We start from the raw sequence: 18,471 nt of genomic DNA on the forward strand, positions 1-18,471 counted from the left end.
GGATATCTTTTTATAATTTTTGGGGAGAGGGTCATGTTCCCAATTTTCTGAAATTTGATCCACTTAACATGGAATGACCTAAATTATATTTTGTTTTACCCACTAGAAAGACCTTCAAAACCTTACACCCTCTTTGAAAATAGTATTTGTATATATTAGATGGTATTTATGAACAATTTTTATCTAAACATGAAATCATCATAACTAATTGTCTGAGATGATTTAAAAAAAACAAAAACAAAGCATCCCCAAGATTATTAAAACAATGAACAGAAGCTAATTTACAAATAAATAAACTGACAAATAAATAAAAACAACTGAATCCAGCTAAGAGTTTCCTTTCTGTACAAATATGTAAACAAGTTACAAAATAGTTAATTTGAATGGTCACATTACTTACCAAGAGGAACATAAAACTAACAAGAAAATGTTTAAACATTTTCTGTGTTTTTAACATATCCAATTCTGTAAAATTTAAACACGTAATTCTGTCACATATTTGTCAATCCAGTACAAAACTACTCTGTTAATACGCTGAAAAATTGTTTAGTATTAAACGCATCGTTAGTTTATTGGGTTGCGACACAGTATGGCAATATAAGCTTATAAAAAGAATATATTATTTTATTGTTACACCGCCAGTCAATACCTCAATATTTCATACAATATAAAGAATTGCTAAATAGACACTCGGTTGTTTGGATCTGCATACGTGAAAAAATTCACTCACAATAAAACCTAGGTAACGTGAAAGGAATTTGCTGAAATTTTCAGTCAAATAGATTCACTCTGAACCGATTTAGCCATCGAATTTTGGGCCTAGCCTCGATCATCATTACTAAAGTCGGTACAATAAAAAAACATAGTCTCAATTATCCATTTTTTTGATTTAATCATGAATGAACGTTGAGCAGCACATCGGATTATAATCCAGTAAATATCGCAGCCTAGCGATGACATCGAGAGTGGATTATGGTCTGGATTAGTTAATAATTTAGATAACATTTCAGGCATAAAGAAAGACCTGCAAATGGCATTATAGTTTGTTATTTTAACATCAAAGCAAAACTATCAATGAATATTTGTTATGTTTGGAAATTACATTAAGTTTAACACTTGCTTGTGCGATGCATTACGATAGTATTGTCCCTATTGAGTCCACGATCCGGTTAGTACAAATACGTTCGGATATGTTTCGATACGACCAACGCGATTGCTATGACTGACTACAATATATGATAAGACCACGGTTACTCCACGATTAAAACCACAATTTCGATCGTAGCGCGAATTTTGATAGTGAGAACCTAGCATTAACTATATAATACCCCCGTCAGGCCGGCGTGGCGTCCTTACTGTGCTGCTACGGCGACAAAAATTGGTCTCAGAGCGCGTTAGATCGTCATAAGCGTGGTGGAAACGCCAGATATCATGCTGTGCAGCTGTGGTCTCCATGGTGGCCAATGATCGTCGAGTCACGGCATTTGTTTTGAGCATGTTCAAAGCAAACGCCAAGGTTCTGCGATCTTACCTGGAAAGCTGTGACAAGCGTGGTATCATCTTCTGAACGTAGTACACGCGCAATACACACGTGGCAAATACGCTGCCACTGCGTTTATAGAGTTCGTAATACGACCATGGCGCGGTTACCAAGCTTGCATTACGCTCTATGGCGACTTTCTATAAAAAAACAGGCAACTTATATAGCCGCCGTGATCACGTGGTAGAAACGCACGTGCATTCGCGATACACGCAGAAGACGTGTCGTGTTGTAAGAACCCCATGTGTGTGGTTGGGGCGCCGCGGGTTCGCCGATGATCGCCATTGCCAAGCCAATAGATCTTAATAGAAACGCCATAAGTGCGGAGAGGTCGTGACAGGCGCGCCGTGAGCATGCGGTATAATCGCACGGGTCGCGGTAAGAACGCGACTTTTTTCAAGTTTGTAATTTTTTGAGACATCTTCTCGTGTTGTGTTCACGTTTGCCGGAGACCTTGTGCTTTTACCACGGTTATGGCGATATTGGCGTGCTCTGAGAACCATTTTCTGTCGCCGTAGCATCGCGGTCTGTTGGGGTATACGGACGCCACCCCGGTCTGACCGGAGCTTAAGATGAATTTTTACTTTTTAATTATTTTTTTCTTTCTATCTATCTATATAAATTACTTTTTAATATTTTTTTTTTGGGAGGGGGGAGGCGGGTTAATCGGTATAAATTGACTATTTGTCGCCGTTAACCTACCTTACAGAAACATTTACCCCACAACATAAATTTCTTTCAATTGTTTCATTTTGGCAAATATGACACAATAGTCCAATATGTTTTGGTGTGCATATATATATATTCCTTAGTGATAGAAAATGTGAGGTGTGTTTATCTTTGGATTAATTTTATGAATGGATTTAATAAGGTAATTTATTAAATATATTATGGCCAAAACTTATTCAATTCGACCAAAATTTGTTTTTCTCTAATGTTCGTAGTGCCGTCGATAACATTTTACACCCATCTTGTTGTATTCATAATGTTAATTATTGTACAGGTTTAATGTTGGCTTACTCCAATTTAATCTGATAAAAGGACACGGTGAACACATCTTCAATAGAAGGCTTGATCTCGCTTTAACTCCGTACATCTGATCAAGCCCTTCATGTAATACCCTGCATATTTCCTCACTAATTTCAATTCGTACTGACCCAACTTGGGACCCCATCTAATTACTCGATTATCGCGAATTCCAAGCTTCGCGATTTCCTGTTAGAATTTATCAAAATGTCTACCTATGATAATCGAGTTGCGAAGTTCAAGTTTCGTTCAATGTCAAAGTTCAAGGTCGCCATGTTCGATCTGAGTGTGTTTTTGTCACAACCTCTGATTGGTCGCTACTGTTCACGTGTCTGTAGTAAAGGCAGATAACGTAGCTATAAGTGCAGGAATTGTAAAGCAGTGTAGCGACGTCTAGATGTTGTAAAACGTGCGCACCGTAGCATGAGACCTGTCATTGAGTCAACTGGCGTGGTTTCGAATCCCCGGTTGTACGTGACAAGGAGTAGGATCGCCTGTCCAACCTCGTGGGTTTTCTCCGGGTCCCCCGATTTCCTCCCACTGCTAAAGATTCCTACGCGTAAGCGAATTATTGAAATAAAAAATCAAAACCATGTTAGTCCCGAAATGACCTAGTGTGTGTCGAGTGGGCGTTAAACCCCATTTTTTTTCTCTCTCTCTCTCTCTCTCTCTCTCTGATGCGCACTTTAAGTTCTGTAAGCCTTTCCCTTTAGTTATGTTGATACAATAGCTTGTTTTTATTATTTGTCTACCAACCATTGTATCAGATATATCCCGGGTAACCGATAATAGCATAGATCTATCTATATAGAAATATATTTAATATTAGGTATAGCGTAGTTCTGTTAACGTTTTATTACGCGATGCAAAGAAAACTGTCAAGCAGTCTATAAACTAAATAAACAGAACACAGACACATAACTTTTGTATTTGGACAATGATCGTAGGACTGGTTTCAGCTAGGCAATGTATAATGGGCCGATCTAGGTGAAAAATTCCCGCACCGATACTGCACCCACAGTATGTAGAGAGGACAACGGTATTGTCTTATGAATGAATTGGTTTTATAAGGATGCGCTGTAAAGAATGTCTGTTTTTTAAATCCCACTTTTTGGTATTTGAAGGAAACTATCCGATTTATTACAGAAATATCTGTGATTTGAGATGTATTTTAACCATAAAATCTATTGTTTTAGTCGCATTTCTGTCTTTGTACAAGAACGTCGATATCTTTTACATATAAACTGTTTATTAACAATATAAATTGTATTAGTAATAAAACTACCTGTAATATTCTAGAATAACTTGTATATTAACGGCACTGTTCTGCTAATTCACAAAGTTATACTGTTGGATTCAGTTAACGTAGAAAAAAAGAAAGAGGGAAATCAACGATAAGATATGAAGGTAAGTCTTCCTAATAATATGTGTGAAGGAAAATCAAAGCATTATTAGATACTACGTATAATGTTATTGGATTTAAAGACACGGCCTTTGTGCTGTCTGTTCAGTTCGTTGCTTTTTTATGTTTGGAATCTATGATCAATACACTATATAGCGACCATACAGATGTATAATGTATTATAATGCAAACAATATTAATGTGTAAGAGACGCGATGGCTCAGTGAATTTGATGTCGACTTATTGACCATTAGCCAAGAGAGCTACACATGCTTGTTTTGTAACTTATTCTTCCCTGTCAATGGTGCAGGTTGGAATTTGTTCAGTTTGGACTAACAATTGGGGCCCTATGTGCTTTTGACAGTACATGGCCGTAAGCCCTAAACATTTATCTCCACCGCCGATAGGATACCCCATCATATATGCACTTAAGTGAACACCTTTTAATTTAACTTTGTTTCAAGTTTGTATTGAAAATAGAAAAATTTACAAGAAGAAGCGATGTAACTTTTCTTGCTGTTAATTTTTAATATGTATATAAATTCATGACTGAAAAGTTACATTTACAGAAAATAAATTATTTTTTTACAGATGATTTGGTTTATATTTAACCAAAATAATTATGTTATAAAGAACAGAAACTATTCTGGCAGCAGATTTACCAGATGTTTATCCTGTAATTTTACCTGTTTGTAAACAGAAACATGCTAATATGACTTAAGAGAAATTGTCTGGTAAAACAATAGAATAAAAATATGGTAAATTTGCTGCCAGAATTTTTTTTTGTTTTTTTTGTTTTTTTTCTTGTTTTTTTTTTGTTTTATTTATTTTTTTTTTTACAGAATTATTGTTTACAGTGTGCCACGGTGACTGAGTGTGTCATGCTCTCTCACTAACCAGAAGGGCCTTTTGTTCAGAAAGTATCTCGAGATTTTCCAGGTAGTTTCCCCTTGCCAGAGGTGTAGAACCGATGATCTGGCAAGGAACGGCGTCACGTCGTTCGGATTGGACGAACAAAGTTCTGAATACACGTTGGCGTTCACGTAAAATAACTATTGGAATTGACGGTAAATCCCGTTTCATTCCATTTAATAAAGTTTATATTCCATACGGAGGCGATCATAATTTTACCCAAGACTGATTTATATAAGCTTCTTTAACGTGCATATGGGTAATCTAGTACATATTTGCATTCATAGAGTGCATTTCTTTCGTCTGACAATCCCTTTATTTAAAACGTCATATTAAAATGATTGACAGGTTATTGACGTGCCCTTTAACACATATTCAAATTATTATAATTCTAACGTATGTTTACTAATAACTGTATATTAAGAATATAAATTAGTCATGCTGTAGCAGTGTGGGGGGTGGACAAATTTGGCCTTCAGAACATGTTTTAACTGATATTTTAGTACTGTAAACATTTCTATGTGGTTCTTCCTTTCAACTCCAACTTTCAACTTTTATTAGGAATAAAATCTTATAGTGCACAGTCACATTTTCCATATTGCGATTTGTAATCGATGTGGCAGAAACAGCAGAAGTATTATAGACACTTTCAAGATAAATACTAAGCAGCAAAAGAAACGTCAGGTTGGTATGTTACTCTGAATAGACGCATTGCATAAAACTTGCCAAATGTTTCCATTGTATATTTGTTACCACATCTCAAACTTTACCTGAGCAATAGGCCTCTTCCCGAGCACAGAATTGGACTCAGGAAATGTTCTCAAAAAGGCAACCTGACTTCTGTATGGTGGCTGATAGTGGCCATGTTAAATCTCGCCCTTTTCATAACGCGACAACACGACATCACGACAGTATTGGCGCAATCATACGACACTTAACTCTGTCGTATCATCGTGTTATTTTTATCCTAACGTCGAGATGTCGACTTATTGGCATAGTCTCTTTCTACAAGTCACAAAAATACAGCTGTACTCATTACACTCATTACATCAGATTAGATACAATAAGACTCGTCAAAAGAGATAATAGGAAAGTGTTGATTAATTATTCGTTTTCTCAAAATAATGAAACATTTTGCGCCCAAAATTGAATTATTGGTATTATATTCAAAAAATCTAGAATTATAATAGCAGGACAAAAGTGAGTCAGCTATGTTAATTCCTTGAATAAGAAGTGGTGTCGGTAGGTATCGAACAAGCATGCATTGCCTCGTGTACGACACCCACCAATACTTATAGATTACTGAAGCGATAGTTTAGAAGCGATTTCAGAAGATTTCCAATTTATTTTATTAGAGTGGGAAGGGGATTATATAAAACCTCAAATCAGATCACAGAAAATCACTGCATTGGTGTAGCACGCCATCCCAATAAGTGCAGGGGAGGTTTTTTATGAGGTGAAGAAAGCGATTTGCAGCTGTTATTGACCTTATCGCGTATTCATCCGTTTGGCATCACTAATGGGATCGGGGCCTAGATGATTAAAAATAGGCCCAGTATTGCCTTCAGCTATGAACACACTCCGAAAGTCCCCTACGCACCCCCCCCCTTCTTTTTTTGTTTAACAAATAATTTCGGAATCAATAAAATGGCAGGTCCCTATCAATGATGTTTGATACGACTGGAAATTAATGTGTCTAAAATTGATTAAACAACATAGGGTAGTAAATATTACATTTTGAATCCGTATCAATGATACATTTACTCAAAATGTTCCTTCTAATGGATCACCATTTAACTTGAAAACAAGGGAAGCAGCCGATCGAAGAAAAAAAGATTTTAAAAAACAAGTTTCAATATGACAGTCGTGGTTCGGTCATGCATTTACATCCGTGGGTGTCATCCTTTCTTTGAAAGTAATGATTGTGCTAAATTTGAACAAAATCCATCTAGATTCGCGGCCTGTAGGTAAAGTGTTGACAGATAAAACGTAAAAAAAAACCCAGACCTATAAAAATATATTTTCTAAAACTATTTTAATTTTGAAATTGTATTATTTTGACATGTGCCAAGTGTTTTAGCGAATAGTTATAGAAAGGGTCTTGTCGATTAAGACTATAGCGCATGTGCAATGTGCAGTTTTAAACTTCCGAGACGACAAGTCGACAAGTCGATGATACGACAGTTTCGCTTTTTGTCGTGCCGTCGTATCATCGACTTGTTGTGGCGATAAGTCGATGATACGACGGCACGACAAAATTGGGTCGATGACACGACAAAATCACGCGATCTTACGACAGTTTGTTCTGTCGTAAGATCGCGTGATTTTGTCGTAAGATCGTGTGATTTTGTCGTGTCGTCGTATCATCGACTTACAGTGGCGATAAGTCGATGATACGACGGCACGACAAAATCACACGATCTTACGATAAAATCGGGCGATCTTACGACAGAACAAACTGTCGTAAGATCGTCTGATTTTGTCGTATCATCGACTTTATTTTGTCGTGCTGTCGTATCATCGACTTATCGCCACGACAAGTCGATGATACGACGGTACGACAAAACGCTAAACTGTCGTATCATCGACTTGTCGACTTGTCGTCTCGGAAGTTTAAAACTGCACATGCGCTATAGTCTTTATCTACAAGACTCTTCTATAAATAAAAAAACAAAACTGACACAGTTATATGGGACAACAATCACTGTTTTATTATACACAAGCACAACGTTTCGATAAGTATACTCTTATCGTTATCAAGCACAATGATAACGATAAGAGAATACTTATCGAAACGTTGTGCTTGTGTATAATAAAACAGTGATTGTTGTCCCATATAACTGTGTCAGTTTTGTTATGTTTCCAATTGCTAAATGCCAATAAAAGATTATATTACCTTCTATAAATATTCGCTAAAACACTTAGCACATGTGAAAACAATATAATTTCAAAATTAAAAGAGTTTAAGAAAATATATTTTTATAGGTCTGGGGTTTTTGTTTGTTTTTTTTTACATTTGATCTGTCAACACTCTACCTACAGGCCGCGAATCTAGATGGAATTTGTTCAAATTTGGCACAATCATTACTTTCAAAGAAAGGGGGGCACTCTCGGAGGTAAATGCATGACCGAAGCACTACTGTCACATTCTTCGATCGACTGTTACCCTTGTTTCAAGTTAAATGATGATCTATTGGAAAGAACGTATTGAGTAAATCTACGCTATCACTAATACGGATTCAATATGTAATATTTCTCATTACTACCTATGTTGTTTAATCAATGTTATACATGTTATTTTCCAGTCGTATCAAACATCATTGATACCATTTTATTGATTCTGAAATTATTTGTAAAACAAAATAAGAGACGTGGGGGAGGGGGGGGGGCGTATGAGGCTTTCATAGTGTGTAATCATCTAGGCCTCGATCCATTGTTTTTGGTGCTTGATATTTTGCGGGGGAGTCGCCGTGTCTAGGCAGGTAAGACGTTGGTTCTGTAACCCGAAAGCTGGGTGTTCGATCCCTTCATTGGACGAGAAAGTTCATCCAGAATTTCCGACGAGGTCTTGTCAGTTGTGCTGGACAGAGGGCCTGGCACGTAAAATATCCCTTGGTAGTTGGAATTCGATATAATGGTAGGCCATAGTGCGCTGTCCTGGCAAAATTTCGCTCATAGTATGGCGTATGCCCGTCTTCAATATGACAGTAGTGGTTCGGTCATGTATTTACACCCGAGAGTATCATCCTTTCAGAGGATCGCGTGGCTACATGGGCAAGACGCTGGCTAGCTAGCCTGGAGGTCGGGCGTCGATCCCACACTGATCAGAAGTGAATATTCGCTAGGCCTCTGATAAGGATGACATCGATGCGACTTAATGAGTCCCCAATATTAACATTATTCCTCCGACAAATTTAATTCTAAAACATTTTTTTTTATGTATTAGAAAAATAAATAAAGACATTTGGAGTATTTGTAGGTAAAAAATATTTCCTATGTAGCGTAAATGGGTATTAAAATGAGTAAAAGGCATCATTCTACCCGAAGCAGTTACGTCTTATATAAACAATGCACGCGCCATTGGTCCAATGATTGACACCGCGTGACGTGATTGCATGTGTTGAAAACAGTCATCTTTTACAGAGATATTAGACGACTTTTTTCAAAGATTGGTTCGATCCCTGCATTGGCCGACAAAATTCATCAAGATTTACCGGCGTGGTTCCCCCTTGTCAGTGATGCAGGACGGAGGGCCTGACAATGACAGCTGTCTAATCGTTCGGATGGGACGAAACACCGAGGTCCCGTGTACACATTGGCGTGCACGTAAAAGATCCCTTGGCAGTTGGATTTCGATATAAGAGCGGGCCGTAGCGCCGCTTCCCCGGCAAAATTCCCTCATAGCACACTGTATGGCGTATGCCCGTCGTCTTTAGCCCAGCTTAGGAGAGAACAGTAGGACGTTAAACCCCATTTCATTTCATTTCGTGCCATCCTGTCTTTGAATGTAATGATTATGCCAAATTTGAACATTTAGTTCCGCAGTCTGTAGTTATACCAGAGGGTTGACAGATAACACCTTAAATAAAACAGATCTATGAAAATATATTTTCTAAACCTTTTTTAATTTTGAAATTATATTGTTTTTACGTGTGATAAGTGTTTTAGCGAATAGTTGTAGAAAGGGTCTTGTAGATTAAGACTATGGCGCATGTGCAGTTTTAAACTTCCGAGACGACAAGTCGACAAGTCGATGATACGACAGTTTGGTTTTGTCGTATCATCGACTTGTCGACTTGTCGTCTCGGAAGTTTGAAACTGCACATGCGCTATAGTCTTAATCTACAAGACCCTTTCTGTAACTACATGTATTCGCTGAAACACTTAGCACACGCGAAAACAATATTATTTCAAAATTAAAAGAGTTTTAGAAATATATTTTTATAGGTCTGGTTTTTTCTTTGTTTTTTTTTACGTTTGATCTGTCAACACTCTACATATAGGCCGCGAATGTAAACTGACTTTGTTCAAATTTGGCACAATCATTACTTTCAAAGAAAGCATGACACTCTCGAATGTAAATGCATGACCGAATCACTACTGTCATATTGAAATGTGTGTGTTTTTAAATCTTTTTCTTCGATCGCTGCTTTCCTTGTTTCATGTTAAATGATGATCCATTGGAAGGAACATATTGAGTAAATGTACGTTATCACTGATACGGATTCAATATGTAATAATATTTCTCATGTTTAATCAATTTTTGACATATTATTTTCCAGTTGTATCAAACATCATTGATACCATTTTATTGATTCTGGAATTATTTGTAAAACTAAATAAGAGACGTGGGGGTGGGGGGGGGTATGAGGCTTTTAGAGTGTGTTCATAGTTGAAGATATTACTGGGCCTATTTTTACTCATCTAGGCCCCAATCCCAATAGTGATGTCAAACGGATGCAAGCCTATATGCGATAAGGTCAATAACGGCTGCGAATCGTTTTCTCCACCTCATAAAAAAAACTCCTGCATCTATTTGGGTGACGTGGGGGGGGGGGGGGTATGAGGATTTTAGAGTGTGTTCATAGTTGAAGATATTACTGGGCCTATTTTTACTCATCTAGGCCTCAATCCCATTAGTGATGTCAAATGGGAGAGAGAGAGAGAGAGAGAGAGAGAGAGAAAGAGCGAGAGAGAGAGAGGGAGAGAGAGGGGGTTTAACGTCCACTCGACACAAATTAGGTCATTTCGGGACTAACATATGGTTTAATTTTATTTCAATAAATCGTTTGCGCGTAGGGGTCTTTAGCAGTGGGAGGAAACCGGAGGACCCGGAGAAAACCCACGAGGTTTGACAGGCGACCCTACACCTTGTCACGTACAACCGGGGATTCAAAACCACGCCAGTTGACTCAATGACAGGCTGCGAATCGTTTTCTCCACCTCATTTAAAAAAAACTCCTGCAACTATTGGGGTGACGTGCTGCACTATGATAATGCTGTGATTTTAAAGAATGTGACCCGATTTGTTTTTTTTACAATCCCCTTCCCACCCTGTCTTCTGAATTTAAATCACTTTTAAACTATCGCTCCAGTCATCTATAAATATTGGTGGGTGTCGTACACATGGCAATGAATGCTTACTTGTTCGATACCTCCCGACACCACTTTTTCTTCAAGGAATTAACTTAGCTAACTCACTTTGGTCCTGCTATTGTAATTCTAGATTTTTTTAATATAATACCAAATATAATTCACTTGTGGACACAAAATGTTTCATTATTTTGAGAAAACAAATAATTAATCAACGTTTTCCTACTATCTCTTTTATATTTATCAAATCTACTACTTAGGCCTATATATGATGTAATGAGTACAGCTGTATTTTTGTGACTTGTAGAAAGAGACTAGGACAATAAGTCGACATCTCGACGTTACGATAAAAATAACACGATGATACGACAGAATAAAGTGTCGTATGATTGCGTCAATACTGTCGTGATGTCGTGTTGTCGCGTTATGAAAAGGGCGAGATTTAGCATGGCCACTATCAGCCACCATACTTCTGAGATGGTAATGTGTTCTTCATGATTTTCATGTAAATGATGCTGCACGTGCTGTTCACCAGGATCAGCTCTATAAAATGAACCCCAATACCTGGTTGAATCATTCACACTACAACGTCAGCAACATGCCACGATTCACGACAACTCAGAGGAACCAGGCGCTTGGAAGACTCGACGCTGGCCACACAGTCCAAGTCGTTGACAATCACTTCCAGGTCAATGTTCGGACCATCTACAGGTTTCAGCAACGCTTTCGGGCCACCAACACCACGGATGATCACCCCCGAACTGGTAGACCAAGGGTTACCACAAGGCGATAAGACCTCCATGTTGTGCGACAGCACGTGCAGAATCCCTTCACACAGGCATCTGAGCACGTCAGACAGTGGGAACACACAGAAGACCCACCAGTACCGATACAGTGTGCCGACGTCTCACCAGAGAGAACATCCATTGTCGTAGACCTTACCGTGGACCGATCCTCACCCCTTGCCATCGACGTGAGCGTCTACAGTTTGTCCAACAAGACGAGAACTGGCGACACAAGCAATGGAGAACAGTTCTGTTCAACTGCCAATGGCAGAACAAGAAAATGGCGTCGACGTGGCCAGCGTCATTCTGACTAATGTGTCATGGAACGAGACTCATGGGCAGGTCCGTGCATTATGGTTTGGGATGGAATGGGCCTGAACCAGAGAGTGGGCCCTGTGGTGTTCCAAAATTTAATCTTGGTCCAGGGAGAGGAGGCCACGTCACATCAGTGTGCTACATCGATCACGCTCTCAGATCCGACGTCATACCACATTTCGCACATCATCGAACCAACGTTTTCCAGCATGACAACGCCCGTGCCCACACCGCCAAAGTTACTCGGGACCTTCTACAGCAGAACGGTGTCAACGTTATGCACTGGCCAACCCTTAGTCCGGACTTAAACCCGATTGAACATCTTTGGGATGAAATTTAGAGGAGATTTAATAACGTCGTACCGAGACCAAACACATTACATGTACAGACGCTGCGCCGCTGTTATTGACACTCGCGGTGGACACACCAGATACTGATGTATAGACTGTGTACAGACTCTAAACCTTCTCGTAATGTCTTGGAATTGTCATGATTTAATCACTTATGCGTCAACATACTGTTCACAAAAATTGCTTTGATCCATTTAGTAAGTCGTTTTCTAGAATGATTTGATTAAAGTGACTTTGAAATCGTACTGTCGTTTCTTTTTTGCTGGTTAGTATAGTATTAAATTAGTTTATTTATATGGCTATCAGATTAAACTATAACCATCGTTTTCCTTAGTGTGACATGTAATCCTCGTGACAGAGAAAGAAGTAGCATGGAATAATCTTACAGACGATTTTAAGCGAAGCCCAACTTAAAAACAATTCAATGTAAAGCAAAAATGATCAAATAATCCAAACCACTGCTACAAAAGGGCCAGAAATAGACAAAGAATTCACTCCAGACTAAGGTACCAAAAAAGTGATCTACAACAAATTTGTAATGAATGTGTCTAACAATCCATCATACATGTGGTCACGTTATGGAGGACAGCGAGCATTGTTGCAGTAAACAATTCTAAAATCTTTGATCGACTAAAAATCGTAAAAATCAAATCTGGAATATCTCTAGCTAAATCTATCACATTGACATATGTATAGTCTGTAGACCTTGGTAATGTCCTTTAAATATGCTTCCGGGTGGTTGGATGGCCGAATGGTTAGCACATGCGCGCTGTAGCATAAGACCTGTCATTGAGCCAACTGGCGTGGTTTCGAATCCCCGGTTGTACGTGACAAGGAATAGGATCGCCTGTCCATCCTCGTGGGTTTCTCCAGGTCCTCCGGTTTCCTCCCACTGCTAAAGACCCCTACGCGCAAGCGAATTATTGAAATAAAAATTAAACCATATGTTAGTCCCGAAATGATCTAGTTTGTGTCGAGTGGACGTTAAACCCCTCCTCTCTCTCTATCTATCTCTCTCTCTCTCTCCTAAATATGCTTCCCTTTTGTTGCAATAAACAATTCTAAAAATTTTAACAGACTAAAGGTCTTAACGAATGTTATTTTCATACGTCTTGTACTAAGTAAGGTATATTATTTCCCTGAGAAAACTAGAACCAATTTCAAAGTGACAATTATAATAACCACCTCTATAAATCAGAAATCAAACTAAATGTCATATATATGATAACGAATTATGGTTTTTTTATTTACACATGAATACAAATATCTGGAGCAAATATCATGAAAAACAAATTCATAACGATATAAGGTATTCCACCATTTTGTTGGCAGAGAGAAATAATTGTCAATTTTATATCTCAATCAAACAACAGAGGGAGGCGGGGCTACCCCAATTTTGTTTTTTTAAATTTTAAAAGCTATTGAATTGAAAATGAAAAAAAAATCGGGTAGCCTCCCCCACTTTAAATAAAGTTTAGTTTATAAACGAAGGCCTGTGGCATTTTTTTACAAGAATTGACACCGATATTTTGTTTCTTTATTTTAGGTTTAGCATTGTACTTGCTTTGAACAGTAAAGGGGGACAACTTGTTAAATTATAAATCAAGGTATGAACCAATCATCCATGTGTATATGCTCTTCAAAAAAAAAGTAGGGGATATCCAGAAACAATACAAAACTACGGAAATGCACTGCTGTTTTTGTTAGAGGTAACCAGTGTATGTTAATAACAGGCTAATTATCTACACATGAACATAAACAGTTCATATGGGCGACTTATCTGACGGCCCCATTTCACTCGCAAAGAGATACACCGTCAAAAGTGAAAATGGACGTTTTTGATTTTTGTCTTAATAATGAGTAATTGCTCCACCAATCCTCAGACATTCAGCTTTTTGTCGTGGCATGCTCCTAATCAACCGTCCAATCACAATTTGGGGCAATCTGACCCACTACTCTTGCAGTGCCACGATCAATTCTTGCAGTGTTGTCGGTTGATGTTGACGTCGACGAACACGTCTCCCGATCAAATTAAACGTAACACACTAAAGCAAAGATACGCTAAACAATAAATCTTATGCAAGAACCGATAGGAAAGCAAACATGGATAGATTAACCAGCACGCGGCAGTTTTCATCAACCCTTCCTTTAAGTGTCTAATTTGACAATGACCCCCCCCCCCCCCACGTGTATCATGGCGCTATTGCGTGTCGCATGTGCAGCTCAGTGGTTCTGTTGGGGTGATAATTAAGTTCTTTATCTGTGAACATACTCTCAAAGCATGTCAAGTGTCCATGAGTATTTATCATATCACATCCTGCATAGGTATTTGCATTTCAATATCCCCTACTTTTTTTGAAGAGTATATATTCACATTACTGTAAAGTAACATTATTATCCTCGTATCAAACAAATGATACGTCTGTACAGAAAACATATCACTTAAGTCGTTTCTTATCAATTTTATCTTTGTTTTCTTCTAAATTATCGACTGCAACTGTTTGATCACTACGGCCACCACTAACAGAGCATCTACAAAACATGGGCAAATACATCAGCTAAAAGAACAATGGCGGGGGGGGGGGGATATATTGTAGGGGTATATTTACTTTATCGGGAACATCTGTTAAACCGATCTATTTAGTGACTATTGCCGATCCAACTTTCGCCTTCAAGAAATCTATTCTTTTTGGTAGCTCTATAAATATTACCCTATAGTTTACCAGATTATCCTTTGTACTTGAAAACGATAAAAGAATACTTGTCAAAACGTCGTGTTATATGTGTATAAAACAGTGATTGATTTCCATATAAATCGAGTTGTTTTTGACTGCTCAATCGATAAAGTTAAGAAAACTTCCACTTGTCGACTTCATAATCTGCACGAGTCAAAATGAATAGACGAGAATAGCCAAGTTTACGAAATGGTTCTAATTTCGAACAGAGGTATCTTTATTAAACAATAACAATATAGAGAAATAAAATGAAATTAGGTCGGGTGTTCGATCCCTGATTGGCCGAGAAAGTTCATCCAGATTTTCCGGTGTGGTTTCCCCTTGTCAGTGATGCAGGATGGCGGGTCTGACAAGGACAGCTGTCTAGTCCTTCGGATGAGACGAAAAACCGAGGTCCCGTGTATACATTGGAATGCACGTAAAAGATCCCCTGGCAGTTGGAATTCGATATAAGAGTAGGCGATAGTGCCGCTGCCCGGGCAAAATGTCCCCCATAGCACACTGTATGGCGTATGCCCGTCTTCATTAGCCCAGCATAGGAGCAGAACAGTAGGACGTTAAACCCCATTTCATTTCATTTCAACGGGGATAATAAAGACGAGCACACGCCGTTCGTTGTGCTATGGTGGATTATTTTTAGTCTGGTCAGCAGGATCCACCCCATTACAAGTAAAACAATATTTGACAATTGGAATTCGATGTGGAAACACCACTGACCGGGCAACATTCTCCTCTCTAGTACTGTACACGTGACCGTAGAAAACATAACACTGAATAAACCAGCGTCATGAAATCCACGATCGGGAAGCCATGCTCCACTAGGTGGTAGACAGCGAAGATTCAACGTCTAAAAAATAATTTATTTACGGAAATATACAAACAGGAACATGTTTATAATTGGTGGGTTCTGTAGTCCAGGGGTTTTAATAGTAAAAATCCGGGTATTGACTGAAGGGTCACAAAATCCCGTTTTATGAATAGGAGGCGTAACACGATTACTCATCTATAGATAAATTGCAGAATATAATATACCGCCGTCAGGCTATTTGTATAACTTGCATCTACAAGATAAAGTAAAATTAGAGGCAGCCAGCCATTCATACTATTATACTATTCAAAAAAAGTAGGGGATATTTGATTTTTAAGTGTTATTAAAGTCACCTAATGAAACTGACGAAGAAACAAATGACAAAATGAAATGAAGTTCACATTCATCGATTTATTCCAAATGATCGTTAGACTAAGTAAGGCACAGACTGACCATTATAAGGGTAAAATGATACCCGGGGTCAAACAGCAAAGTTACCACAGCATCACAACCAAGTCAGTAACGGGTAAATCCTCCTCTGTTTGCCAAACAAGCATTGATCCGACGTGGCATACTCCTAATGAGACGTCTAAGGTCATTTTGGTCCAGATTGTCCCATTCCTGTTGCAACGCAGCAGCAAGTTCTTGGACATTGGCAGGACGTTGTTGGCGTTGACGTAACCTCTGTCCAAGCATGTCCCAGACATGCTCGATGGGGCAGAGGTCGGGACTCAGTGCTGGCCAAGGTAATGTGGTGATGTTCTGTTGTTGGAGGTAACCTGTAACGATCCTGGCCCTGTGACATCTTGCGTTGTCATCCTGGAAGATGAAACGGCGGCCATGACGTCGTGCGAACGGCACAACATGGACTGCCAAGATGTTGTCCCGGTAGTACTGGCCTGTAACACGCCCTGCAACAACATGTAAAGCCGTTCTTCCAGCAACAGTGATGCCTCCCCACACCATAACAGAACCACCCCCAAATCGATCATGTCTGATTACGTTAACGTCTTGGAAGCGCTCGTTTCGACGACGCCACACCCTCCTACGTCTGTCCAAAAAATCAACAGTGAACCTTAACTCATCTGAAAACATCACATTGCTCCAGCGTCGATTATCCCAGTGTTGACGATCCCTACACCAACGACGTCTTGCCTGAATGTGATGATCTCTCAAACAAGGGATCACGCGAGGACGTCGGGCGCGAAGGTGACCCCTATGCAGTCGATTCCGAATCGTCTGGCCACTCACTCTCACACCAGTGTCTGTTTGAAGACGAGCGCTGATCTGATTTGCTGTGATGACACGATTTCTCAAGGCCAAGGTACGGATAAATCGATCCTGGGCTTGAGTTGTCGCCCTTGGTCGACCTGAGCGTGGTCTGTCCTGTACAGATTGTGTATCACGGTATCTGGACCATAGCCTGCTTATGACAGACTGAGAAACATTCATCGTCCGCGCCACAACCGCCTGTGTTTTGCCGATCTGTAGCATGCCAAGGGCACGTAACCTTTCATTCTGGGTAAGCCGACGCATATCAAAATTTGTTTTCTGGTCACTAAAACAATTAAACTGATGTTTCCACCCTGGAATTCAATGCCACAATGACTGTAACATTCAAAGTCAGAGTCGTGCAAATCTTGAGTTGGACCCCCATGATGATCCCAAGCATCACCTGCATTCCATGCGGTAGCTATTGGTGCGTTTGGGCGTCACATGTAACTGGAAATGTTTCTTCTGTTAGGTTCTATAGTGACTTTTTTCGTAGTCATTTGCATATTTTAGTATTATGCCCCCAAAATCAAATATCCCCTACTTTTTTTGAATAGTATATATCTCTACTCTCTAAGCCATCTGAATACGATCAACCCAAGATTAATGTTTATTTTTTTTAGCATACACCGATCCAATATATTAGTTGGCTATGGGTTATACGTTTTTGAATCTGTTAGAGTCCCATTTTAACATGCTATCACCAGAAACGCACAAACATTATTAATGAACTAACATTAATAATCGACGAACACTATTAATGGACATTAATAACGGACAAACAATATTAATAGACAACATTAATAATGGACAAACTCTATTAATGGACAAACATGATTGCAAGTTATCTGAATATTTATTCAGTTAAGATAATATCAACTAGATGATACAGGCGTGAATCCGGAAATTTGAATTCAACTACCGGACCATCAAAACATTCTCTCGAAAGGCGGGGATGGGGGTATTTTTGGACTTCTAAATTGAAAGATCTTTATTAAATAGTTGACTTAGTTACTTTTATTTAAGACGTGTTATTATTTGGAAGATTGGTCTTTCTATAAAAAACAAGATACTAGTAGACAGATTCTTTCAAAATATTATGGTATGGTACAACCGAAGTATTATAATTCAAGTGTGTACACTTTTCAAAATGAAATTGAGTTTAACGTCCTACTGTCCTGCTCCGACTGTACTAATGAAGACGGAATATACACTTTTTAAAGCTGATATTTT

At 38.8% G+C, this 18,471-nt stretch overlaps 1 protein-coding gene and 1 long non-coding RNA gene across 5 annotated transcripts in view; one reads left to right on the forward strand and one right to left on the reverse strand.

Annotated features, from left to right (window-relative positions):
* Positions 1-18,471, reverse strand: part of LOC126827504 (cadherin-related hmr-1-like) — a 92,929-nt gene that overhangs the window by 25,158 nt on the left and 49,300 nt on the right. The window contains exon 1 of one of the 4 annotated variants that reach the window (XM_050556948.2): positions 401-573. The exons of the other annotated variants lie outside the window; for them this stretch is intronic. Coding sequence (XP_050412905.1) covers positions 401-457 — 57 coding nt within the window. The 5' untranslated portion in view covers positions 458-573. Of the gene's footprint in view, positions 1-400; positions 574-18,471 lie in introns of those variants that run through there. 4 annotated transcript variants of the gene reach the window in all.
* On the forward strand, positions 3,437-5,561 carry LOC126827684 (uncharacterized). Its single transcript, XR_007682834.2, has 3 exons — positions 3,437-3,605; positions 3,866-3,973; positions 4,811-5,561. It is a non-coding gene; the product is annotated as an uncharacterized LOC126827684 (long non-coding RNA).

Source organism: Patella vulgata, chromosome 1 (genome assembly GCF_932274485.2).
Source record: "Patella vulgata chromosome 1, xgPatVulg1.2, whole genome shotgun sequence".
NCBI lineage: Eukaryota > Metazoa > Mollusca > Gastropoda > Patellidae > Patella > Patella vulgata.